This window comes from Spinacia oleracea, chromosome 4 (genome assembly GCF_020520425.1).
Source record: "Spinacia oleracea cultivar Varoflay chromosome 4, BTI_SOV_V1, whole genome shotgun sequence".
NCBI classification, from domain to species: Eukaryota; Viridiplantae; Streptophyta; class Magnoliopsida; order Caryophyllales; family Amaranthaceae; genus Spinacia; species Spinacia oleracea.
This window is the reverse complement of record NC_079490.1, coordinates 136,693,435-136,719,713: the sequence shown is the minus strand read 5'-3', so window position 1 is coordinate 136,719,713 and position 26,279 is coordinate 136,693,435. Positions and strand designations below refer to the sequence as shown.

Below are 26,279 nucleotides of genomic sequence, written 5' to 3'. Positions count from 1 at the left end.
CCGTCAGAAATTCACCCAGACGTGGGCTGGATGCGGTGGCTAGACAGGCACGGAGCCAAGATGAGGGATGACCTCTGCGTGGGGGAAGGGTACCAAATGCGCGTGCCGGCCGGTCTGGACTCGACCGTCAGCCTGCTTGCCGAGGGAGAATTCCCTGTGTATGCCGCGTCAATCAAACTCGGCATGAGATTCCCTCCACACCCCTTCGTTGTGGAGGTGTTAGATGGTTTTAATATTGGGGTGGCCCAGCTGACCCCCAACTCATGGGCGGATATCTTTGGCTACATTGCCAAATGTGCGCTGAACGACGTGGAGCCGTCCTTCAACGCCTTTCTGCATCTGGTCTCCCTCTCTCGTTCCCCCAGTGCCGCCAAAGGGTGGTTTAATCTGAGCAGCCGTGGTACCTACCAGACAGTGGTCGGCAAGCTCAGCAAGTGGCATATGTGGAGGAAGAGGTGGGTCGTGTTTTACACGGACGACCAGGAGATGTATGAGCGAATGAGCCGTTGGAACTGCAACGCCAACTTCATGGATCGTGACGAGCCCCTTCCACCCCTTACTGCCGAAGAGTGGGATCAGATAATGGTCCTGTTCAGGGCCAACACTTACCACTTAACAGTGGATAAGAGTTTCCATGTGCCGGCCGAGTGGTTGCCGCACATTAGCCAGTTTCGGAACGAGGCTTTTCTAGCGGCCGTAGGCTTAGGATATTCCATGACTCGAGGTTGTATGCCAATTTATGTGCCGCTCTGCCTTGGTCTTATTCATTTTTCTAACTTTGGATTTCTTTTGTTCTCAGAGGAAGGAATGAGCAAGTTGTCGGCGGCGGATACCGGGAAAGGCGATATGACCGATTGGATGGCGGACATCTATGAGGCCAAGATGCAGAAAGCCAAGGCCGAGTTGGAGGAGAAGGTGAGTATTCTCTTAGGTTATTTTTTGCAAGTTAAGCTTCCTCCGTCCATTGTCTATAGTGGACGTCTATTTAGTGACGAGCCGATATCCTGACATGTGACCCATGTTTGCTAATGTTGGCCTCGTCACTTTTTAATGACGGGCCCCTTTGTGAGTGTTTTTCCTGTGGTTGCCAAGGTGCGCCTCGTCACCTTTTAAGACGGGCCACCCCCACCCCTTTTTTACAAGTGACTCGTGGTTGATAGGGTACGCCTCGTCATTTTCGAGACGGGCGTCCTTTTTTATGACGAGCCATTTTTATATGAGTGTTGCACTTGATAAGGTACGCCTCGTCATTTTTAAGACGGGCGTCCTTTTTTAATGACGAGCCACTATTTAATGACTTGTGATTGATAAGGTACGCCCCGTCATTTTTAATACGGGCGTCCTTTTTCAATGACGAGCCACTGTTCTGTGAGTGACTTGTGATTGAAAAGGTACGCCTCGTCATTTTTGAGACGGGCGTCCTTTTTAATGACGAGCCACTGTTCTGTGAGTGACTTGTGATTGATGAGGTACGCCTCGTCATTTTTGAGACGGGCGTCCTTTTTAATGACGAGCCACTGTTCTGTGAGTGACTGGTGATTGATGAGGTACGCCTCGTCATTTTTGAGATGGGCGTCCTTTTTAATGACGAGCCACTACATGGTGAGTGACTTGTGATTGATGAGGTACGCCTCGTCATTTTTGAGACGGGCGTCCTTTTTAATGACGAGCCACTGTTCTGTGAGTGACTTGTGATTGATGAGGTACGCCTCGTCATTTTTGAGATGGGCGTCCTTTTTAATGACGAGCCACTGTTCTGTGAGTGACTTGTGATTGATCAGGTACGCCGTCATTTTTAAGATGGGCGTCCTTTTTAATGACGAGCCACTACATGGTGAGTGACTTGTGATTGATCAGGTACGCCGTCATTTTTAAGATGGGCGTCCTTTTTAATGACGAGCCACTATATGGTGAGTGACTTGCGATAGATGACGAGGCCTAATATTTGACTGTCCTTTCTTTTTTAGCAAGCTAAGGACGCGGCTAGGGCGTCAGGGAAGAAGAAGGGGACGACTCTGTCCCAGCTGAAGAAGAGAGCTGTGCCGGCTGGCTCGGAGACTCCGAGTACCTTCAAGAAGCCAAAACCCCTACCTCGCCGTCTCGTGAAGAAAGACGAGTCGAAGGTTGCTGAGGGGGGATGCCCTGATGACGAAGAGATGGGCGTGGACAAGCCGTCTCTGGTGGTGGACTTGGTGTCCAAATCGAGGTCCGGTGAGCATCCGGACGAGCTGGAGGACCCTCTTTCGGGAATCCCGGCCGACGTCCGCTCTCAGATACCGGCGGAGGTGGCCCGCCGAGCTAGGTCTTCGGGCGGTAAGTATTATTCGAACGTCGTTCAGACGTATCGAGCCTCCTCTGGCAGTTCTTCTTACTCTCCGCGTCATCCTAAGGCCGTTGTTTTTCCTATAGCCAAAGACAAAGGGAAGGATGCAGCTGCTGCCGAGGACGAGAACGTACCTGCTACTCCCCACTATTCGTCAAAGGATAGGGTGGCTATATGCCGCAAGGTTTTTAAGGCCGTCCCCGCAGAGTATGTTGCTTCTCTTCCTGGCCGCAAGACTGACGCCCAGTTTGGTGCGATCCAGGCCACTCTTCTCGACGTAAGTCTATTTCCAACTTGCTTGTACTTGTCTTCTCTTTTAGAGTCATTTACTAATATGTAGCTTCTTTTGCAGTTGTTCTGCCGCATGGAATTCTGCAAGAGTTGGAAGACCCGCACTGCTGAGGGGCTCAAAGCTCAGGTGGCTGAGTCCACCCACCATGGCGACTATGCGTTCAAGTCCATTGAAGAGGTCCGCCTGCAGATGCAGACGACCATAGACCTTCAAGCAAAGGAGGTGGCTGCGTTGAGATCTGACAAGGCCGAGCTGCTTAAGAAGATCTTGGCGCAGGACAAGGACATGGTGGCAATGGTCGAGGAGGCCAAGACAGCGGCGGCGGAAATACGGGCGCTTCAGGACCAGTTGCGGGAGTACCCTCAGGTCAAAGAGGCGGCTGAGGAAGCCGAGCATCTTCGTGGGGAGCTGGAGACGGCCAGATCGCAAGTTCGCACCTTGCGTGAGCGTCTTCTGGAATCCTATGATCAGGGGGAACAAGCGACCAAGGACGCTGTTAAGCACGCCTGGGAGAGCCACATGTCAGAGTATGATCTTGGGTGGTTCCAGCGGCGAATGGAGCACAGTGCCGCTGTGTTGGCTGCTGAACGTCTTGGTCAGCCGCCCCCTGAGTTTGTATCATCTGATGACGAGGACGATGCGGCCGCTCCCTGATTTGCTTCCTTTCCTGCTTTTTTAAAATTTTATTCAAGCGTTCCCGTGCCTAAGGGCAAAAACAATTATGTTGTAAAGTTTTGGCGCTGATGGCGTCTGTATCATTGTGCCTGCTGAGCACACAACAATTTTCTTTCTTTTTTCTGGTCAAGAATTCTGAGCTACTTTTACACGCCTTTCTACGGGCGTTGTTTTATAAGTAAATAGGTTTTTTGATGCTTCTCTTATCTCGCATTTACTTGCTCTTCATAATTTGATTATTCCTTAATCAATAGGCTTAATCAATAGGTATGATTGCCAAGGTGCAACCGAGTGTACACTAAGCACGTTGATGCCGCAGGCAACTGAGTATGCGCTAGGCCCTACTTTGGTCGTCACTTTCTTTGGCGAGCGTGTCTATAACGATATTGATTGACGCAAGTCAATCAATAGGTATGATTGCCGCTAGACATGCTCGTCAAATGGACTGTACGGCCAAACGTTCGTGCCGCCTAACTTTGAGCAAACAACCTTAGTCTCTTTGATATTGGTGCCGCAGGCAACTGAGCATCCGCTAGGCACTACTGTGATAGTCGCTTTCTTTGGCGAGCGTGTCTATAACGATATTGATTGACGTAAGTCAATCAATAGGTATGATTGCCGCTAGACATGCTCGTCAAATGGGCTGGACGGCCATATTTTCGTGCCGCCGCACTTTTGAGCAAACAACCTATGTTTCAAAGTTGTTCATGCCGCTGGGCTTTTGAGCGAACAACCTATGTTTCAAAGTTGTTCATGCCGCTGGGCTTTTGAACAAATAACTTACGATTTAAGTTTATTCGTGCCGCTGGCACTTATTATGCTGTACTGGTCGGCCAGCGTCTTGCTTATATTGGGAGGGGAGTTGGATAGGTGATCAGCCTACAACTTGGTGCTAATCTGGGCCACTTCTTAGGCTTCAAACAATTAGTCTTGCTGAGTTTTTGCTAATCTGGGCCACTTCTCAGGCCGTCATACAATTAGGCTTTGGTTATGCATTGGAGTGTATATTTTTATATTCATTGTGCGAGCAATAAATATTACGAGACAAATAGAGTAGTATTATTTATAACTTTGCAAGGCGAATTTAGCCAGTTACAAAAGTAATTACTACCCTACTATGACCATTAGAGGCCGCCCCTTGGGCAATGGATCGTGGTAAGTAAGACAAGGCTTAGCACATATCTAGAAGAAATATTTCTTGAGATTGTCGGCATTCCAAGTGCGCGAAATAGGGCGGCCTTGCATGTCTTGAATGCGGTAGGTTCCATCTCTAACTTCATCATAGATCTCGTAAGGTCCCTCCCAAGTGGGCGTCAGCTTACCTTGTTCATTTGCTCGTCCTGTGGACTCCATTTTTCTGAGGACAAAATCTCCCACTTTGAGCACTCTATTAGAGACTCTCTTGTTGTATTCTCTTGCCATCCTTATCTTGTACAGCTGTTGTCTGAGCGCTGCATTTCCTCTAACCTCGGGCAGAAAGTCCAAGGCTGCTTTCATTGTCTCCCAGTTAGCATTTTCGTCATACAGCATGACTCTCAACGTTGGCTCACACATTTCTATGGGTAGGACAGCCTCGGCGCCATAGGCTAGCAAGAAGGGTGTTTCACCGGTTGAATTCTTAGCCGTGGTGCGGATGGACCATAAGACATTTGGCAGCTCATCAGCCCATAGACCTTTGGCTTCGTCAAGCTTCTTTTTCATTCCTTCAGAGATAATTTTGTTGAACGCCTCAACCTGACCATTGGCTTGGGGTCGTCCGACTGATGCAAAACAGGTGTGTATACCGTGATCTGCCAGCCACTCTTTCAGCTTAGGCGTCTCAAACTGGGGCCCATTATCGAAGACGATAGCCTGTGGAATCCCAAAGCGAGTCACGATGTTCTTCCAAATGAATGCTCTCACATCAGCAGTTTTTATGTTTTTGAGCGCTTCTGCCTCCACCCATTTGGTGAAGTAATCTACAGCAACGATGACATAACGCCTTCCTCCTGGTGCGGTCGTGAATGGGCCTAGGAGATCCATCCCCCATTTAGCAAATGGAATTGGGCTTGTAATGGGCGTCAGAACTCGTGCCGGTTGATGTATTAGGTGAGAAAAGCGGTGACATTTGTCACACTTCTTGACCAGTGAGATTGCGTCCTCCTTAAGGGTCGGCCAGTAATAGCCGGTTCGAAGTGCCTTTTCAGCCAAAGCCCTTCCACCAATATGCGAGCTGCACAACCCCTGATGAAGGTCTTCTAGAATTTCCTGCCCCTTCTCAGGTGTTACACATCTTAACAAAGGACGGGAGTAGGCCTTTTTGTAGAGGGTGCCGTTCCACATTTCAAACCAAGAACATTTCTTTTGAAGTTTTGCCGCTTCCCTTGAGTCTTCGGGCAAGACTCCATTCATTTTGAAGTTTACTATGTCATCCATCCATGTGGACGTTCTGTCAAGAGTTTCCACCTCCATTTGCTCAACACTTTTGTGCTCTTTTACCTCCCAAAACACGTGCCGAGGGGTATCACAAGACGCGGAACTTGCCAACTTTGACAGGGCATCAGCTTGGTTATTTTCCGAGCGAGGGACTTGCCTTACTTCAAAACTTTTCAGTGGCTCTACTTCCTGATGGACGGCCTGCATGTATTTGACCATAGTCGGATCCCTAGCTTCGTAGGTCCCATTAACTTGGCTCACAATCAGTTGGGAGTCAGATAGTGCTACAATCTCCTCGGCGCCTGCCGCCTTACACATTTTAATGCCACAAAGCAGGGCTTCATATTCGGCTTCATTATTTGACGCCTGGAAGTTAAATCGCATAGCATATTCAAAAGTATCTCCTTCTGGGGAGTGACAGATTATCCCTGCTCCACATCCATTCTGTGTGGATGAGCCGTCTACATACACTGTCCACACTGTGCTTGTATTCTTGGCAAAGTCTGGCCTCGTCATTTCAACAATGAAGTCGGCACATGCCTGCCCCTTGACAGCTTTCCTCGGCTCATAGGTGATATCAAAGGCGTTCAGCTCTATTGCCCAATTCAGCATTCGTCCTGACGCCTCCAGCTTTGTGAAGGGCAGTTTGAGCGGCTGATCGGTGTAGATCACTATTTTGTGAGCTAAGAAATAAGGACGGAGCTTTTTGCTGGCCATGAACAGAGCTAAGCCAAACTTTTCCACTGTAGGATATCTAACTTCAGCATTTTGAAGAACATGACTGACAAAGTATACCGGCATCTGTATTCCCTCCCTCTCTGTCAGTAGAACGGCACTCAACGAGTGCTCGGACACGGCGAGATACATGTACAAAGTCTCTCCTAGCAAGGGACTAACAAGACGAGGCAAGGTGTGTAAGTGCTCCTTTAATCTGACCAATGCCGCCTCGGCCTCGTCCGACCATTCAAACTTGGCCTTCTTTCTGACAGACCTAAAAAAGTAGTGGCACTTGTCTCCAGCCCTGGAAAGGAATCTGCCCAGGGCGGCCAAGCAACCTGTGAGCCGCTGGACCTCCTTCACTGTCTTTGGTGAGCTCATATCAATTACTGCCTGGATTTTGTCTGGGTTGGCTTCAATTCCTCTTTCATCAATCAAGAAACCTAAGAATTTGCCTGCCGTCACCCCGAACACACACTTCTTAGGATTCAACCTCATGTTGTAAGCTCGAATAGTCTCAAATGTCTCCCTGAGATCAGTTATGTGCGCCGCCCTCAGCTTACTTTTTACGATCATGTCGTCAATGTAAGCTTCAACATTCCTGCCGAGCTGCTTAATGAACACAGTGTTAATAAGACGCTGAAAGGTGGCCGGTGCATTTTTTAACCCAAACGGCATCACCTTGTAGCAGTAAAGGCCTTGTTCAGTAACAAATGACGTTTTTTCCTGGTCTTCAGGCCACAACGGAATCTGGTGAAACCCTGAGTAGGCATCCATAAAGCTCATCATGGCATGCCCCGCATTAGAGTCGACGAGCCGGTCAATCTTGGGCAATGGGAAACTGTCCTTTGGACATGCCTTATTGAGGTTGGTGTAATCAACACACATTCTCCAGGTACCATTAGGTTTTTTGACGAGGACCACGTTAGCAACCCAGTCGGGGTACTGACTAGGCCTGACGAACCCAGCCTCCATCAACTTCTGTATTTCCGCGGCTGCCGCCTGATTTCTATCTTCCCCATGGTTCCTTTTCTTCTGACGAACCGGTTTAAAGTTTGGGTCCACATTCAGCTTATGGACGGCCACAGCAGGGTCAATACCCGGCATTTCGTCCACCGTGAAAGCAAAGATATCTTCAAATTCTCTCAAAAGGTGGACCAACTCTGCCGCCAGCGGGTCGTCAGGAGAAATCCCGATGGGCACTACTCTGTCAGGTTTGTCTGTGTTTAAAACCACATTGAAATGGGCCCCAACAGGCTCTGGGCGTCTCTCTTCCATGTGCCCTGCTGAGATAGTTAATGTTTCTTTGACGACCTTGGGTTGCGTGTCGCCACATTTTCGTTTGTTGCTCGACGTCCCTTTCTCTTCACCCGTCCCCCATGCTTCTGGACTCAAGGTGGTTAGGTAGCAATCTCTAGCTTGTTGCTGGTCACCATGTATAGTGCTGACGCTCCCATCGTCACAAATGAACTTAAGAAGCATCAGATGAGTCACAATGACAGCCTTTGCCCTGTTCAACGTGGGACGCCCCAAGATGATGTTATATGCCGTCAGATCTTTCACTATGAGAAAACGGACATCCATTTGCCGAGATTCCTTTTTATTTCCCATCCTCAGAGGAAGGGTAATTATGCCGACTGGGTGGATGACACTACCTCCGAAGCCTATAATGGGATAGTGAATTTTCTCAATTTTTGAGGGATCATGTTGCAGCCGATTCAAGCACTCTAGACTAATTATGTCCGACGAACTTCCTGTATCAACCAAAATACGCCTAACCCTTAGGTTAGCAACTTTTAACTCAATTACCAAAGGATCGTCATGCGGGGTGGAGATTTTCCCACGGTCGGCCTCGCCGATTTCAACTTTTGGAAACGGGTCAACTGTGGCCTTGCCGGACAGCATCACTTGCCCCAATCGCTTGGCATAATCCTTCTGGCCCCTCATGGTCGGCCCGCCGGCGGCCAATCCTCCTGAGATGACTGCCACGCACTCTGGGTCGGTACGATTCCCATCTTCCTCCGAGGGAGGGGATTTGTTTTTCTTGTAGAAGGGTTTGCCAGAACCTCCCGTGTTCCTGCTGATATAACTTTTTAAGAACCCCTTGGTGGCTAGGCCGTCCAATGCCCTTTTCAAGCTCTTACATTCATTGGTGTCATGCCCAATGTCACTGTGAAAGTGACAGTACAGTTTGGGGTCCCTACTTTCTGGTGGTGACTTCATGGGAAATGGACGATCAATGTCATATTTGGACCCGACGTCCATCAGGATTGTGTACATGTCTGTGTTATACTCGAATCGCTCCCGATCATAAGTTCTGGGCCGTTTCTGACCTGCCGCTCCGGGGGCCCTGTCTGATTCTTTTGCAATAGCCCACGTCCCGTTAGGCCGGTGGTTCTTTTCAAATTTCTCCTTTTTTGCCGCTAGCTCGGCGGTATCACTTCCTCTGGGGTCTTTCGGGACGCTGCAAATCTCTGTTGCATGAATGAAGGCCTCCGCCTCATCCAGCACTTCTGCCATTGTTCGGACGCTTTTCTTTACCCGATCAAACTTGAAAGAGCCCTTTTTAAGCCCTCGAATGAAGTTATCGAATGCAACACCATCTGGCAAATCCGGAATTTGCCCTGCCTCTAGATTGAATCTCTTCACATAACTCCTCAGGGACTCGTCCTTCCCTTGCTGAATCCTACTCAGATGCATGCTCGTCTTCTTCTCTTCCTTGTGAGCCATGAACCGAGTAGAGAACAATAGCTCGAGCTCCGAAAAAGAGCGAATAGTTCCGGCTGGAAGTCTCTCGAACCACTTAGAGGCTACTCCTTTGAGTGTGTCCGGAAAATACTTACACCAGGTTGAGTCAGTTGTTCCTTGGACATACATGTGATGCCGGTAAACCAAGAGGTGCATGTCCGGATCTGTGGTACCATCGTAAGCATCAATGTTGGGCGGCTTGACTTTGGGTTCCCTCGGGGCTCTCATGATGGAGTCTGCAAAAGGGGTGGTGTGCCCTAGGGCCATGTTGGACACCCCCTCCTGAATGTGATATACAGGGTCTTGACGCCTGGAGTAGGGTAGCCGCAGGGAGGACTCGCGTCCGCGAGTTTGACGGGTTGGACGGGTGGCCCCTGGACGTGCCTGGCTCAGATGCGTATAAGTTGGATGAGGGAGAGGTCTATCCGGCATGACGGGGGTTGACCCAGTGTCAGAAAGTTCAGACTCAGAGTCGGGCAACTGCTCTGCGCGTGGCTGCTCACGTCCTCGGGACGTTTCTCCGATCAGCCGCCGTGGCATTCGGCGTGGTAGGTAAGACATTGCCTGATTGGGCTGACTTGTTGGCGGCTGTCTCCTTAGGTCCTCGCCTGTCAGCCTGGTCCAGACATTTGGGGGGCGCAAAGAAAGTGTTGGCCTATTGCTTGCCGGCCTCTCATGATTTGCAGCCACAGCAGTGGTGTAAATCAGCATACTCTTCTGTACCTCAGCATTAACTGTCTTCCCCACATCAGCTTGGAACTCAGCCAAAATAGCCCGAAGAGCACCCACAGAGACAGGCATATCAGGGTTCTCCTCTATTACCGTATCCACCCGAGGATCCAGGTGTCCTCCAGGAGGGGTGCGATTGGCCTGGTCGTCCTCCTCGCTGAGCACCTCTACCTCGGCAGTGTGACGAGGGGTGTGCCCGGCCGCAAATGTACGTGCGGCATCTTCAGTGATTCTTGTGGCCGGCGTATGATGTTCAGTCGGCATTTCTCTTTCGAGGGGTGGCCGCTCTACGCGCGTAGGCCGCCCAGCATCGTTGTCCTGTCGTTGATCTTCCATGTTACCGTACCTCCCCACAGACGGCGCCAAATGTTGTGGGGTTTTTCCGGTGAGATACCTTGGAGGTTTCTTGGTAACTTTTAAAGATTAAACAAGATTGTATTTTTATAGAGAGAGAAAGTAGAGAGAAGGCAGAGCAGCAATTGCTCTAGAATGTATTGATTGTGACCCCTTTTTCTAGGGAAGTGGGAATATTTATAGTACTAGGTTTTTGTGGGAATGACCTAATATTCCCCTTACATGATTGGCTGGGGAATGGGGGAAGGACACGTGTCCTTTCTCCTTACAATTCTCTGATCCCCTGTAGCAATAGTGGGCTATTTGGGCCTATTGTGCTTAGTAATTCACTTGGGATACATACTAATTAAGCCCTTTTCCAGGTATAGGTTTTATACGTACATTTATACATACTTAAATACATACATTGTAGATACCTAGATTAATACTCATGCCCCGGAGTAGACTTTGCATGATTTCTGCTTAGGGGGCGCAATACGTGCCAGGTGTCACATCTTCATTGGTGCACGAAGGCATGGTAATTTTGCCCACAACACTATTCGTATTTCCTTATTTCAGTTAATTGGTTTTGGACCTAATATGTAATAAGATTATTTATGAACCTAAAAGTTAGTTTTATGTTTTCCGCTGCAAAATTCTGAATAAGCCGTAACGTTTTCACACGGGCGATAATACTTTGATAATTCCCTACAGTTATATTTAAAAAGGGTTATTTTAGAAAATGGGAATTGTCGGGGTGTTACACAAATAGACTTCTTGGTGAGCGTTTTCAATGTTCTGGTGATACTATTAGTAGGGAAATTCATGATGTCCTCGATTCCATTTCTTGTCGAGCAATCAAGGGTCTTGCACATAATATTATAAGACCGTATGATCAAAATTTCACACGCGTGCTAGCTAAGATAGCTACAGATACAAGATATATGCCTTATTTTAAGGTATGTAATCATAATTAATTAATGTTGTTGTTATGTAAATTATTTGTACTTAAAAACGATATATATTCCAGGATTCAATTGGATGTATTGATGGTACACGTATGGAAGCATGCATATCAGAAGCCCTACAAATGCCTTATAGGGGGACGAAAAGGAATTCCTACATTTAATGTTTTAGCTGTATGTGACTTCGATATGCGTTTCACGTTTGTGTCAGCGGGTTGAGAAGGTCCTGTGCATGATACTCGTGTGTTTCTTAATGCTATTCAATCTCCAGCATTTAAGTTTCCTAAAGCACCATAAGGTACGTGTATATTACTTTTATTTTGTAGAGAAGTATATGAAAATAGTAGTTTAGACATTTATATATGTGTTCTATGATAATATATTTGACATTATTGTTTGATTTTATATTTTATATATTAGGTAAGTATTATTTGGCTGATAAAGGGTATCCAGATCGAAAAGGTTATCTCGTACCGTATCCGAAGACACGGTATCATAACTCTAATTTTGAATACGTTCCTCCAAAAAACGATTGTGAAACTTTTAACCGTTGGCACTCGTCTCTTCGAAGTTGCGTAGAGAGATGTTTTGGAGTTTCGAAGCAAAGGTGGAAGATATTAACCAAAATGCCACAATATAGCATCGAGAAACAAATACTTATTATAGTTGCTACATTTGCACTCCATAACTATATTAGAATAAATTCTCCAGATGATCCTTTTTTTCTAGTGTTAAAAGAGTATCCTAATTTCATACCTTCATTTGAGCTACCTGATGTTCGTGTTACTTCACATGGTGGAAATGGAGAGGAGAGTTGGACTGAATTGAAGGTTATTCATGACCGTATAGCTGATGCTTTATGGAAATTGAGGAATGAAAGACGACGCATTTAGTCATTGTAATAAGATACTTTAATTTAACATTATTTATGATAAGAATAACAATATAATGTAGTCTTTTTTTTTTTTTTTCCCCAAGGAGCAATGTATTATTTTATGTGTATAAGTATAATTTTTTTCATACCGTTTTAATATTCTGTAGTTATTTTTTATTATTAATGTCGTATTAAATATGATCATTTTTTAGTCAAATGATTATTATTTAATTTAAATTAATAATCTTAATTATATTTTACAATTTCAAGCGCTAGTTTTCCCAAATACTCATACTATGAACCGCTACTTTGACAGCTACCCGCTACCCGCAACTCTTGGGCCCTGTTCGGCAAAATTAGCGGTAGCGGATAGCGGTTAGCGGTTGAGTAGCGGGTAGCGATTAAAGTAGCAAGTAGCGGTGAATAGTAGCGGGTAACGGTTAGCTGTCAAAGTAGCGGTAACTAATGTGAGTGTTCGGTAAAAGTAGCGGTTGATATTATAAAAATAAAAATAAAAACAAGAATATTATTTAAAACTTTATTATAAATTTGTCAAACGCTACCCGCTACCTTAAACGCTACTAATTTTAACGTTTGACAAAAGCTACCCAACCGCTACCTCAACCGTTAACCGCTACCTAAATCGCTACTTTACCAAACACTTCCAAATTTTACAAGTAGCGTCTTGACCAGGTCAAAACGCTACCCGCTACCTCAAACGCTACCGCCGAACACGCCCTTGGCCGCTACCCACTACGCCAACCGCTACCCGCTAATCAACCACTAAAGGTAGCCGCTACGGGCGTATTCGGCGGTAGCGATTGAGGTAGCGGGTAGCGTTTTGACCAAGTCAAAACGCTACTAGATAAAAATAAGGGTGTTTGGCAAGTTAGCGGTCTATATAACGGGTAGCGAAGGAAGTAGTGGTTGGTTAAATTACGTGGAACGCTAAATTTTTTTAGCGGTCTAGGAATGAAGTAGCGGTTGAGTGTGTGTTGTTTTGGTTGTAATTTTCCATTCAAATTTTTTTTTTTTTTGCTGTATTATACTAATATTTGACTTTTACTTATAGCATTTTTTTTTATAAAAAAAGGTTTGGCCACATTTGTGTTTTTGTGTACTTTGTAAAATTGTAACTTAAACATTTCACTAGTTAAATATTATTCATTTATACTACTCCGTACTCTCTATTATCATTAAAAATTCTATCATATTTCTATTATAATTTCAACCGCTATTTTTTTACTAAAACTCATATAATAGAAATTACTCCGTCTTATATTTGTTGACAAAGGGTATCCGAAACGAAAGGTTATTTAGTAACATATACGAAGATAAGTATCATAAAGTCACAATTTGAATACGTCCCCCAAAAAATATGTGTATAACAGTATAAGTATAATTTTTTCTACACCTTTTTAATATGTTATAACTAGTGTGTGGCCCGGGCTTTGCTCCGGGATTTACTTTTTGTAAACATGTGCCCATTGTTAAAAGACTGTATTTTACATTTATATTGGAAAATATAACAAATATTGTAGCTAGTTGAGATGGTAGGAAACGAAACTTTAATTCATGAGGTTTGATGTTCGATCCTTGCTACATGCGGTGACGTGGCGTATAAGGAGGAGGTATACGTTTTCCTAAACGCCTTTTAATATATTAGTATAGATTATTTCATTATTGTTATGAAAATTCTATAAACCGCTATTCTGACAACTACCCGCTACCCGCTACTCTTGATCGCTGCCCGCTAATCTAACACCTACTCGTTACTCAATCGCTACCCGCTACCGCTAGTGTTGCCGAACAAGGTCTATATCCGGATAAGGCAATGGATAAACATTTTTTTTAACGGGATGAAGAGGTCGAAAAGTCAATTTAACTTCAACCCCATCGTCTACTCCGTATTTTCCAACGCGGAAAAGCAAACCACTAATTAAAAGAAACAAAAAAAAATTAAAGGGCCAAAAAAAAAAAGAAAAAAAAGAAGAGAGTAACCAACTCTGAAGTCTGAACTGTCCCATTTTTCTCTCTCTTCAACTTGCCAATCTCTTCCACACGGCGAAATTATTACTCAGAGGAGAGAGAAAATTCCACTCATTTTAACCGGAGATTCCAATACTTCAATCAACGGAACCCTAAATTATTGTAATCGACGGCGAAATGTCCATGGCGTCTTCCGGCGGAGGTAACAATACTTCAGAAGTGAAGCTATGGAAGCTTTGTAAATTCTGGCAGTCAAATACTACCAATAATAATAATCATACTTCTTCTTCGTCTTCTTCTACTCAACAACTTCATCATAGTAGCCAAAATTACCGCTCTAATTATGATGCTAATCACATGGGGATCGGTGGTGGTGGCGGTGGAATTAATGGTGTTTTGAAGCCGAAACCGACGGTGTCTTCTGTGGCGCGTTCTTTACTTCCGGCGAAACGACGTCTTCGGCTTGATCCTGCGAACAATTTGTACTTTCCTTGTAAGTTTAGTTCTCCTTCCTCTGATTTCAAGTTTTATTTGAATTTTTTTGGTTGATTTGGAATTTTAATTTGTGTAAGATATAAGTTAGCTTATGAAATGTTGAATTAAGTTGATATTTTCAAATTCTGTTTGGCATATATAAGGATGAATGTTGTTAATTTTGGTGTTGTGTGTAAAAGTAGTTGAGTAAAGGAATAATTGAACTTGAAAGGACATTTTGTTCTGTTTGAATGATGCATTAGCTTGAATGGGTGTTTAGGAAATATCCGGATACAATTCGAGGTTTTGATTTCATGGTTGCTTAAGTTAATGGCTTAAGATGTGTTGACTATTGAGGTTGGGACAGGAGAGTCAACCTCCATGTGTTCTAGATGAATTTCCTGCTGGAGTTTCGCCTATACGATTTCGCTTTAGTTTTGGTGTACTGTATTAGGTTGGTGATTTTGTTTTGAGACCAGCGACAAAGCTTGCAATATTGGTTTCTCTGTTAAGTGAATGAGTTGCCCATCTTAATTGTGTTTCTAATTTTCTATAACATAATTTACATCTATAGCCACGATAACCATTCTTAAAAAGAGAAGTTGGTTATCATATCATGCCTTAGTAATTTTGTTGCACTGTATCAGTATGATTAATATCGGGGATGGAACATTGAAATGGAGAAACAAAATCCAGTTTATACTACCTCCGTTCCGCAATACAAGCATCGTTTCTCATTTGTCCACTAGTCATCAACCAACCTTGACAATCATTATTTCACTATTATGTAAGAATAAACATAGTCAAGTGAGATCTTGTTACATTCGTATCAATTCGAGAATTCCAAATTTCAAGTTTCCAAATTTCAAGTTTTTATAATTTTCACTTATACGCAATTTGAGATATTAATGTTCAAAGAAGCGTATTGGATACGTGAAAAAAGAAATGATGCAAGTATTGTGAAACGGAGGTAGTACTTTATAGGTATAGGGTCCAAAAGCCGTTTCTACAAGTTAACTTGTGCTTTAGTTGGGGGGAGCCGGGGTGGGGAGGAGATTGTGGGAGGGGGTAAACTCTTTAAAATGGGAAGGTTAGAATTTGCAAGATAAATAAATGTTTATGTAAATTTAGAACATGATTCGGTCTCCCTCTTTTGCTCGTTGTTGTCTAACGTGTTGCTTGTATTGTGGATATTAAGATGAACCGGGTAAACAAGTTAAGAGTGCAGTGAAGATTAAGAACACCAGCAAATCCCATGTAGCTTTCAAGGTACTCCCTTTATTTTCTGTTTCTGTGGCAGACAGAATTTTCTGCATTTGCAATTGTCAAGTGTCTTTTTAATCAAGTAATAAGTTGAAGGAAGACTTTTCAATTAGTAATTCTAATCTCTGACTAGGCTTTCCAAATTTTCGATACAATTGAAATGTCTATTTTGCACCATCATTGTTTCAGTTTCAAACAACTGCACCAAAAAGCTGCTACATGCGCCCACCTGGTGGCATCCTTGCTCCTGGAGAAAGTATTGTAGCAACTGGTAATATGCCATAATCATTTCCTTATTCTCATTGACAATAAGGTTTTTTGGCACTCGGGTTTCATTTACTTACTTTGTTGTACTTCATTTTGGGGGGTTTGTCTACATAATGTTCTTGTGTTTTTATTAAATTCATCGTTTTGCTCTCGCTTCTAGAAAAATCTATATACAGTATCAGTATGGTTTTAGATTTGTATAAGCGTTATCCTTGCGTTCAATTTTCAATTGACAAGTTCATTAAATCGTTAGTGAAAGACTAGAAGCGTTTTAAACAAAACTAAGCGTGTTTACTCAATTTAACAAGATTGTTATGGGTTGGTGGGAATTTTCATACCATATTTTGATTATCCCTTTGCTGCCTTGCAGCCCTTTTTTGGAAGGACATTTCCACCAGCTTATAATAGTCAAATTAAAGCATTACAATGTATGTCACTTTTAATCTTTCACTAATAGATTGTTTAATACAAAGTTGACAGCAAGGATAAGCTTATATAGTTTTAAAACCATAAGGGTATAGTATGGAATTGTCTAACAGCGAGGGTACGAAATTGAATTTTAAACAACACAAGGACATTACGTGGAGAAAAGCCCTCTTTTTTGTTTTGAGATTGGCAGTCTTTAAGTTCATGGAGCAGCCTGAGAACAACGAAAAAATGCAAGACCTCAAGAGGAAAGTCAAATTTAAGATTATGAGTCTAAAGGTGAAAGAAGAAACAGAATATGCACCTGAGCTGGTGAGGATAGCTCATACATTTCCTCAGTGGTTGAATTTTATCTGGCCTTTAAATTTTGCTTGTATTATTGCTGGAGTTATACTCTCTGAGTTACTTGAGTAATTGATTATTAGAATTGGTTATAACTTGTAAGTTATGACTTGTTGAAAAGTGAAAACATTCTAAAATCTCCATGGAGTAGAAAATCATGAAAGTTTGCTATTTTCTTTGATTTTGTCAGCAAATGAGACACAACGGTCCCAAAAGTTACAAATTTGGGATTTTAGAAGTTTAATTCCATTTGACTCATCCAGTTGAAAGTAGATATTTGACCAAATTGAGTTAGAATGCTATCTATAAGATACGAGCGTTATAGGCTTTTGACGTAGATATGTTAACCTTATGTTGGTGGGGGAACTGAATTGTTTGTTACAGTGTTGCTTACTGGGTTCAGAAACTCATATTTTGGACTGTTTTCATGTATTGTTGTAAGTAGTTGCCTTCAGGAGTTGATATATGAATTCATTAAAAAGTAAGCAATGGTTAGGATCATCATGTGCCATGTGTTGTATGTTATGTAATTTTTTTCGTCGATATGACTGCTCGGTTACTAATTTACTACAGCCTTTTGATGCGAAGTTTTTGTGGGGTGCTTGGAATCATTTGTTCTTCATCATAGGATACCTTAGTCCATGAGTTATTGGAAATGCTCCCGCCCTTCAAAATGTTGGCGTGGCCAAAACTTAGTTTGGACAAGATTATCCTGCTGCAGATGTCCCCTCATTTGATAACCCAGTCAATCATATCTTGTGGAGACCTTTAACAAGTTGCAGTTTGAAGTTATTTCCTTATCTTGAATACGATAATGTAGGAAAAAAGTCTTTTCTGCTTGTAAGCTGTTTGATTATGCTTGACTGCGATGAGTGATAGGAAGTGGTTTATGATTATCATCAAATCTATCATAATGCGTGATGAAATGTTTTTATCGCGGAAACTGTTGTTTGCTTTCAGGTATTCGTTCTGTAGCCCATGCTCATGTATCTGTGAAGCAGAATATTGCTTCCAGCTGCCAGCCATTTAGAATTTTGAATAATGATTCTGGAGGGGGTAGTTTTGTCATATGTAACCTTCCAGAAAGCGCGCAGACATCTCGTAATGGGTTGGAGTTTGAGATTGTTTTGTTTTATAACTGCTAGCTGTGTTACATAGTATTCTTAATTTAACTCTTCAATTTTGTATGGATCCTTGTTCATTACAATATGGCCAAAATTTGTGCAGATTTTTGGAAAATTAGTCTATAAAACATATACATCAAGCCTTGTACACTTGATATATATACTTGTAGCAGAGTCCACGTAGCATACTTGCAGAGGAAATACATCTTCTTATGCATACCATGGTTTACATAGGAAGATGTAAAATTAGTTAAGGGGAAACTTAGAAATAAGAATGTTATTGTAATATACTTCGTATGAAGTATACTGTTGTTTCTTGGCCTATGGGCAATTTGATCTTTAGAATAAAGTATACTGAAGTATTCTTTAGTATTTAGATAATTGTGAAAAACAAAGCTTCAGAATTACCTCTGTAATTCCTCATCACATTGTTCCTGCAGTTTGATGAGCAAAGGGACCAGGCCACCATAGAACGTGTATTACTCGCCATATTCTTGGATCCTGACCGTCCTAGTTCGGTGAGCTTCCTTGTTCATTTTCCTCAAGTGTTTATGATCCTTGCAAAATTTGTCACACTTATTTGGAATGAATCTCATGCTCATTTTAGGCATTGGAAAAGCTGAAACGCCAATTGGCTGAAGCTGATGCTGCTGTTGAAACTCGGAAGAAACCTCCAGCAGATAATGGTCCAAAGGTGGTTGGTGAAGGTCTCGTCATAGATGAATGGGTGCGTACATAGGTCTTCTTAAATTAGTTTGACCCCCTCCCACTACACACACTAGTTGCACGCACATGAACACGAACACCCCCCACACAAACTCGGAAGAAACATCCAGCAGATATATTATTTGATAATTTGTTTATTTGTTTTCTTACAAATGATGTTGTTTTATTATTTTGAGCTTCAGAAAGAGCGCAGAGAAAAATATCTGGCACAGCAGCAGGGCGAAGCAGTGGATCTATCCGTTTGAAGTGTGTAGTTTTGTGGGTAAAGTGTAATCTTTGGTTAGATAATGTTTTGCAATCCTATACTTGGATCGTCGTGCAAAGCATCATTGTGTACAGTCAATAATAATTTGGCTGCTTTGTTTCCTTTTTTTTTAATTTGTTGTTGAAAGCATCACTTGCGATGGAAATCAGGGTACCTATTCTTCTCAATTCTCATTGTAGATATTGAATTTTGCTTTATGAAAAATGATTGCTATATTATGGTGGGGCTTCAATGAAACTATTCTTATTTGTGGAAACTTCGGATTGGGATAATCATACTTTTATGATTAAGGTTCTATCGTTATGTGAATCTCAGTTTCTATTACAGTTGAGGTTCCTTTTCGCATTAGTATAGCGCAACCTTGAATGTGATTTGCAGTGGTAATGGGGAATCCTCTAACTTCCTGTAAACTGTGGCCAACCTTCTTATTTACTGATTTAATTGTAATATGTTTGTGGCAATCTCAATTATGTTTATTGATTGTTGATGATGCAGAACGCCTCGTCTTCAAAACTTAGTACTCCTGTGTCTCTCTAAGATAACAGATAATGGAACACGGTTGCTAAACGCAGCCTGGTTTTACTTGACGCAATCCTTTTTACTTTCATTTTTTTCTTTCTAAATAAATCATAACCCTCATTTTTGCTATTTTCTCTCAATTTTTTTTAATATTATTTTGGTTCAAATACATTTAATTTTTTATTAGTGTCACGTGTATCTAATCAAATTAGAATACATATTTTGATTGCAATGGACGATGTTTTTGACTTGGAAGACCTTGGAGTTGAGGTAATTTTTGTTTTTTTCCTGTTTTTTTAGCATTTCATGCAATTGGTATGAAATAAATACGTCTATTTTGTACAGAGTGAACAGAATATAATTGACTATTTCTTACAGATTGAACAAAATATAATTAACTATTTCATACAGATTGAACATAATAGAACTAAGTGTTTCGTACAAATTGAACAAATTGATGATACTAGTTCTTTCTATTGTCTATAATGAAAGAGTTGTCGACTGGTCATGTAGTGTTTGTTTGTTATACATTAGTAGTGATGATAGAACTCATTTATGTTATGTTCAATTTTGAACGGAATTATATTTTGTTCAATTTATACAAAACACTTAGTTCTGTTATGTTCAATCTGTACGAAATGATTAATTATATTTTGTTCAACCTGTACGAAATAGTTAACTACATTTTGTTCAATCTATACGAAATAGAAGTTTTAATTTCATACAAGTTGTATGAAAACACTAAAAAGAACGAAAAAGAACGAAAATTACTTCAATTCCAAGTCAAAAATATCGTCCATTGCAATCTAAATATTTATTCTAATTTGATTAGATATACTTGAAACTAAAAAAAATCAAATTTATTTGAACTAAAATAATATCAAAAAGGTTGAGAGAAAATAATAAAAGTGAGGGTAGAGTTTTTTTTAGAATGAAAAAAATGAAAGTAAAAAGGATTGCGCCAAGTAAAATCAGGCTGCGTATAGTACTCCCCTAATGGAAACATGTTAAAGAGATGCACATTATAGGGAATATTATCAACAGAAACTGATAGGATCTTGAAATTCATTATTGTTTCAATTTTCTTTCTGATGGAAAGGTGAAATTGCTATTGCTCGTTAAACTTAATTGCAAATTAGATTGTGTCACCCAATATCAATCATTTCAAACTAATCAGGAAATTTGATCTAAAATATTTTAAATAAAGATGAACTAAACAGAACCTAAGCGTATGAGAAGACCTTATTTGACAAGTAAACATATCCAATTCTTTTCAAGAGTTGATATTTTCTATACATACTTTTTAGAAGGTAAAATATCATTCTGAATGCTATCTATTTGGTTCTGCTCTTGGTTTAATTCTTATATTAGTTATATACCCATGGAGTATGTTTTATATGTTTCCCTTGTGCGAAGGGTATTCTAAATTCCTAATACAATATGCATTTTTTCGGATCCTTAAAACATAACATGAAGAATTTGAATTTGTACACCAGGAACATCAAATGAACAAAACAACAAGTGCTAATTATTAGAAGCTGGGGAGAAAAATAAACATGAATACGCAAATCATGTATTCGTACTTAACATATGCACATAGCATAATGCAGCAGACTATCAAAGGTACAAAACCAACCGAAAGGCGGAAAGGGTATATTAAAACATAGTCTAAACCCAAATGATAGAAACTCTGTACAAAACCAGCTGTTGGTATGGCTTAGGAATTAGGATCATCATCATGTTTCGAATATATCCTTAAAACAACACATCTCCTAGTCACAATATGAGCAAATTAAAGAACAAAATGGGCATGGAAGTTGGTCTTAGAAAATCAGAGATCATTAGGAAGGTCGAATTTCTGAGAACCAAAGATATGATGGGAGGAGTTCTGTTGTACAAACAGAGCCATACAACACTTGTGGCTGTTGAAATTGTCCCATAGCGTGAAGTTGATAGTCCCAGAGATGTTCTTCTTGGAGGAAGTGTCTTTGATGGAGCATAGCTTTTCGAGTCTCCTAACGACAAAGTCATTAGATAGGACTCGGCCTTTGTTTTCACCCTTTGGGCAATCTGAGACTAGACCATTCTCGTACAATGCCACCATAATGTCTGCTCCCTGATGGTCTATCTTCATCCGAACTTGTCCTGATAGCGAAACTTCCAAGGTTTCTGTTGTTGGTCTTTTCATGTCTGCCTGCTCCACACATAAATTTTACTTACTTAATACTTCAGCTATCTATGTATCTCATCTATTAGATAAACTAGTTCATAACTTCTCATTTCTCATTTAACTTGTTACTTATACAGATCGAATATGAATATTAGTTTCATAAGTTGTTTTCAGATTTTAGTATCACATCACTTTCAGAAAGGTAGAGGAACTAATTACTACTTTGTTACTTCTCAACTAAAATTTGGTTACAAAGTTACCTAGTTCTCAACTAAATCTCATCTCTCTGCATATATAATGCTCACTACATTCGTTTTTACCTGATCGTCACTCGCTAGTACTACATATGAGACTGAGTGATTGGAGAATTAGGTACACTAACTATGTTTCTAAATGCATGCAAGAGCTAGTAACTGTCAACTGTCAACTGTCAACTGTCAACTGTCAACTGTCAACTGTCAACTGTCAAGATATGTAGGCTACTGAAGATGGGTCGGGTTACTTACCCATTGGTTAGACTATGACTTTTCCCGTTTAAATGACAAGTATGCATTGACCCATAACCCATTGACCTTTTAGGTTAGCTACCCCTATTTAAAATGGGATTAGCTAGTGATCGACATACAAGTACCAACAAACAATTAATCCATCTCCCTACATGCTATCTTTCTCTTGCTTTCTCTTTAAAGACGGTGGTCAAGAAACATACAAACATATCATGCGCGTGTGCACATATATTTCTAAATATGAATGTCAACTAATTTAGTTGGTTAAAGTCGTGAGGGGTGATATCCATAACCTGATATCAAATCTCTACATCATTTGTCTTTTAGTTAGCTAATCAATCCCTCTACATCAAAAAAAGAAAAGAAAAAGTATAGGCTTTTAAGTATTACTCCATCATGAAATATTTAATATTTAAACTTTATTAGTATATTACAGAGTAGCTTTTAAATCAACTGATATTCGTGCATACAACATAAAGTTAAGTAGCCTGCCAACATTATTTTTATAAAAACATTGTTTATTGCATGAAGTTGACATTTCCTTTACATAGCATATCAACATGACAACATACATAGCATAAAGCCATAAACCGAAATAGTTTCCAACAAAAAGAAATTAAGCCTAAATATTCTTATTTTGTTCTTTTCTAAGTGCTAAAACAATTTAACACAACAAACCAAAACTACCCCAGTACTAATACAGTACGAAGCTTATTATTTGAGCTATTAGCCTAGCCCACATTTCCCATCTGTAAATAATGATTTAGGTTTATAACCAACAATCTCTACTAATGATGTTCTGACTTAATGATTAACCGTTAATACACTTAGGACTGAGGGCTTAGGTAGGTATTATACGTTACAAATTCAAATCCCCCTCCTAATGGTTATTTTATATTACTCTTGTGGACATTGTGGCTCGTTTGCGATGATAAAAAAATCCAACAAAACAATAAAATGCATGCATATACTTATTCATGTGTCCAAAAGAAAAAAACTCGTATGGAACACTTGTAATCTTCGATTCTTGTATACAACAAACTTATGTAAATTTGATTGCGCAAAGGGGTGACTTTTTTTGTTATTTAGGGCAAGAAATAATGACATGAAATCAAAATTAGAACTAACCTGAAAATTAGGTGAAGGAAATCTAGGAGCAGCAGCAATATTAGAGAGAAGATTACTCTCTTCATTACCAACACAATGGGCCCCACCTTGTACCACAATTTGAGGGGTAAACATGGTATCAAGTTGTAAAGACTCAACATACGCCTTTTGTCGAACAGTCCATTGACTTGACCCGTATGGATCCTTCCAACCCATATAATCCCAATAATCCACATGGAAGCCCAATACAATAACGGGTCGATCCAAATTAAAATCACCTCGGCCCAATCTAGATATAAGAAGCTCTGCTTCCGGGGATGTCTTACATCCTTGAGATGAGAATAGCTCCACCAACACGGGGCCGTCTCCTCCTCTCCTTTGCTCCTCCACCGCCTCGTCCGCCGTTGCTGCCGCGTCGTTTTTATTGCTTTTCGACGACCGTCCGGATTTTCCGAAGCAGGATATGAGTCGGGTAGCCATTACGATTCAAAACCACGTCGTTATGGCCTGTAGGAGATAGGAGAGAAATATTGTAATAAAGATGATTAGAATCAATGGTTTTTCTTTTTGGTCTAGAAAATATTAAAGAAATACGTGAATGCAAGGAAATGAAAAAGAAAATCTTGGGTTTTCTTAGATTGTGGGTTTTGGATTCTTGGATTTGTGGATGGAGGAAGGATTGTGAGGAGAAGAGAGAAAGGAGGGAAAAAAAAGATGGAATATAAGAATAAAGATCTTCAAATATTTTGTGTTGAGTTTTTACAAGGGAAGAATATTTTTGTCTAAAATACCTACATTGGGTCAATGATGTAGACGATATCCAATCACAATTCCGATCACATTCACCTACAAATACAATAATTAGGTTTTGGATCTTCTAGAGTTCTAAAATAACTCTACAAAATAGAGTTGAGCATATCAACCATTGAATGAAAAATTAATGGTTCAAATATTATCTTTCCAAAAGTTTCCCTATTTTTTCTGATCAATATGAGTCATTGATTTTTAAATGTATGGTTTAGATAAAACCCCACCTTATAGAGTTTTATTAAAACTCTAGAGGATCCGGACTCCAATAATTAATAATGTAAACGAAATTGAATCATAATCACCTACAAATACAGTAGTTGGTGATATAAGCGAGGTTAAATCACAATCACCTACAAATACAATAGTTAAGATGCAGATAAAATTGAATCACAATCGCCTATACATACGATAGTTAATGCGTTCGATATTACTTAGGGGAGGCTTTTAATTTATTTTTGAAGAAGTGGAGGTCCAATTGTTAAATTTAGATACTATGAATTCATGATTTTGTGTTTTATTTTTATATATATACATCAAATGTTATGAAAAGTATATTCTATAATTAGTTCAAGTTGGGTGAGGGATTTGTTGGCAACATGACTGTCGGTGACACGTTCCACCAGTGGAAGGTGCAGCGCGCTGCACCATCGTAGTTGCGTTCTTTCGTTTGTTTTTCCAATTTAAATTAAATATTTTGGAGAATGGAATGTTTAAGTTAAATATTTATTTATAAGTATACATTCTTAATTGAAACAGTTCAATGTAGTCAGGATGGTCGAGTGGTCTAAGGCGCCAGACTCAAGTTCTGGTCTTCGTAAGAGAGGGCGTGGGTTCAAATCCCACTTCTGACATTAGAAGCAAAGAGAAGAGAGGGGATCGTAGCTTTCAAGGCAGTCATCAGAAAATTGTCGTTTGCCGGAGAATCAACGGTCAGATCGTGCTGATTTTTAGTCAGATTGTTTAGGATAAATAGGGTCTCATTTTGAACGGTTGGATCGTCATTTTGAGCTCTGGTTTATCTGTGGTCACTGCTGAACATAACCCACGTTTTGAGATCTGGTTTATTCTTCTTCTCTTGTCTCTTAATTGTTCATCTCTTATGTATGGAAGTGTTGGTGGGTTGTGAACCTTTGTATGTCTGATTTGGGTTCTTTTCCCTCAATTTTATCGTAATAAGAGAAGGTGATAAGGGTGTACTCCTCACAAGTCCCGTGGTTTTACTCTTTACGTCGAAGGGGATTTCCACGTTTAATTCGTGTGCGTTGATTGCATTTTGTTCTTCCGCATTTGATTATTGTTGTTGTCCATTATTGGTTGATTGCTAGGTTATTTGTTTGGTGGATTATTTATGGTGTATTGGAGTTGTATTGTTTGTTTGATTGTCTTGGAGGTGATCCTTGTGGGTAATTGATATATTACTATGGTCTTTTCAGTTGGTATCAGAGCGGGGTGTTAATTTGATCATTGTTCTGGAGTCTACTAGTTGTAGTGGAGGTAGTTCAATGGTTAAATTGACATCAACCAATTATTCCATCTGAAGACAGATGATGGAGGATTTGCTATATTGCAAAGATTTGTATGATCCAATTGAAACAACCACAAAAGCCGATGACACCATTTCTAAACCTGAAAAACTAGAGAAAATAGAAGAGAAAGATTGGGGAAAGTTAAAGAGGAGAACTTTGCGGACTATTAGGTAGTGGGTTGATATTAGCATTTTCAACCATGTGTCTTAGGAGTCCGACCCATATGATTTGTGGAAGAAATTGGAAGGTCTTTATGAAAGGAAGATCGCACAAAATAAAGCTTCATTAATCAAGAGATTTGTTAATTTGAAATTGAAAGGTGGAAAGTCTGTTTCTGATCGAGCATTTGAGTGACTTTCAGGATATTATTAGCAAGCTAACTACTATGAAGATTGTTCTTGTGATGAATTGCAGGCTTTGTTCTTGTTGAGTTCTTTGCCTTGGTTGTGACTATTAGTAACTCTGCTCCAGAAGGTGTTCTATCTTGAGATTAGAAGAAAGGATATGAGAGTTGATAATTCACATGCTCTTGTTGTTGAGAATCGTGAAAGAAGCAAGAGTAAGGGTCCCAAAGGCCGTGATAACTCAAAGGGGTGGTCCAAGTCTAGAGACAAAGAGACTAGGACATGTCATTACTGCAACAAGTCTGGTCATATAAAAAAGGTTTGCTACTGTTGGAAGAAAGAACAAGGTA

General features: G+C 40.8%; 3 protein-coding genes and 1 non-coding gene across 4 annotated transcripts; 3 read left to right on the top strand and 1 right to left on the bottom strand.

Moving 5' to 3' along the window:
* Nucleotides 1-1,824: 1,824 nt before the first annotated feature.
* On the top strand, nucleotides 1,825-12,090 carry LOC130471934 (uncharacterized). The gene is made up of 5 exons (XM_056842292.1): nucleotides 1,825-2,600; nucleotides 2,676-2,720; nucleotides 11,409-11,495; nucleotides 11,618-11,687; nucleotides 11,927-12,090. Exons 1-5 carry the CDS (start codon nucleotides 2,157-2,159, stop codon nucleotides 12,088-12,090), a joined length of 810 nt encoding a protein of 269 aa, XP_056698270.1. The 5' UTR covers nucleotides 1,825-2,156.
* Nucleotides 12,091-14,045: 1,955 nt separating this feature from the next.
* On the top strand, nucleotides 14,046-19,203 carry LOC110777925 (vesicle-associated protein 4-1). The gene is made up of 7 exons (XM_021982502.2): nucleotides 14,046-14,553; nucleotides 15,733-15,803; nucleotides 15,987-16,068; nucleotides 16,684-16,802; nucleotides 18,397-18,474; nucleotides 18,564-18,683; nucleotides 18,865-19,203. Exons 1-7 carry the CDS (start codon nucleotides 14,238-14,240, stop codon nucleotides 18,925-18,927), a joined length of 849 nt encoding a protein of 282 aa, XP_021838194.1. The 5' UTR covers nucleotides 14,046-14,237; the 3' UTR covers nucleotides 18,928-19,203.
* Nucleotides 19,204-20,972: 1,769 nt separating this feature from the next.
* Nucleotides 20,973-24,001, bottom strand: LOC110777926 (uncharacterized). The gene is made up of 2 exons (XM_021982503.2): nucleotides 23,271-24,001; nucleotides 20,973-21,660 (listed from the first exon to the last, which is right to left on the bottom strand). Exons 1-2 carry the CDS (start codon nucleotides 23,727-23,729, stop codon nucleotides 21,298-21,300), a joined length of 822 nt encoding a protein of 273 aa, XP_021838195.1. The 5' UTR covers nucleotides 23,730-24,001; the 3' UTR covers nucleotides 20,973-21,297.
* Nucleotides 24,002-24,824: 823 nt separating this feature from the next.
* On the top strand, nucleotides 24,825-24,910 carry TRNAL-CAA (transfer RNA leucine (anticodon CAA)). The gene has a single exon. It is a non-coding gene; the product is annotated as a tRNA-Leu (tRNA).
* The last annotated feature ends 1,369 nt before the right edge of the window (nucleotides 24,911-26,279 follow it).

Excerpts from the sequence above, each read along its gene's own strand:
- LOC110777925 (XM_021982502.2), top strand. The coding sequence starts at position 14,238 with ATGTCCATGGCGTCTTCCGGCGGAGGTAACAATACTTCAGAAGTGAAG. Across the intron at positions 16,803-18,396 it reads CAGAATATGCACCTGAGCTG|TTTGATGAGCAAAGGGACCA; the intron begins GTGAGGATAGCT and ends TTGTTCCTGCAG. Across the intron at positions 18,684-18,864 it reads GTCTCGTCATAGATGAATGG|AAAGAGCGCAGAGAAAAATA; the intron begins GTGCGTACATAG and ends TTTGAGCTTCAG.
- LOC110777926 (XM_021982503.2), bottom strand. The coding sequence starts at position 23,729 with ATGGCTACCCGACTCATATCCTGCTTCGGAAAATCCGGACGGTCGTCG. Across the intron at positions 21,661-23,270 it reads TTCCTTCACCTAATTTTCAG|GCAGACATGAAAAGACCAAC; the intron begins GTTAGTTCTAAT and ends TGTGTGGAGCAG.
- LOC130471934 (XM_056842292.1), top strand. The coding sequence starts at position 2,157 with ATGGGCGTGGACAAGCCGTCTCTGGTGGTGGACTTGGTGTCCAAATCG. Across the intron at positions 2,601-2,675 it reads TCCAGGCCACTCTTCTCGAC|TTGTTCTGCCGCATGGAATT; the intron begins GTAAGTCTATTT and ends CTTCTTTTGCAG. Across the intron at positions 2,721-11,408 it reads AGAGTTGGAAGACCCGCACT|CGGGTTGAGAAGGTCCTGTG; the intron begins GCTGAGGGGCTC and ends CGTTTGTGTCAG.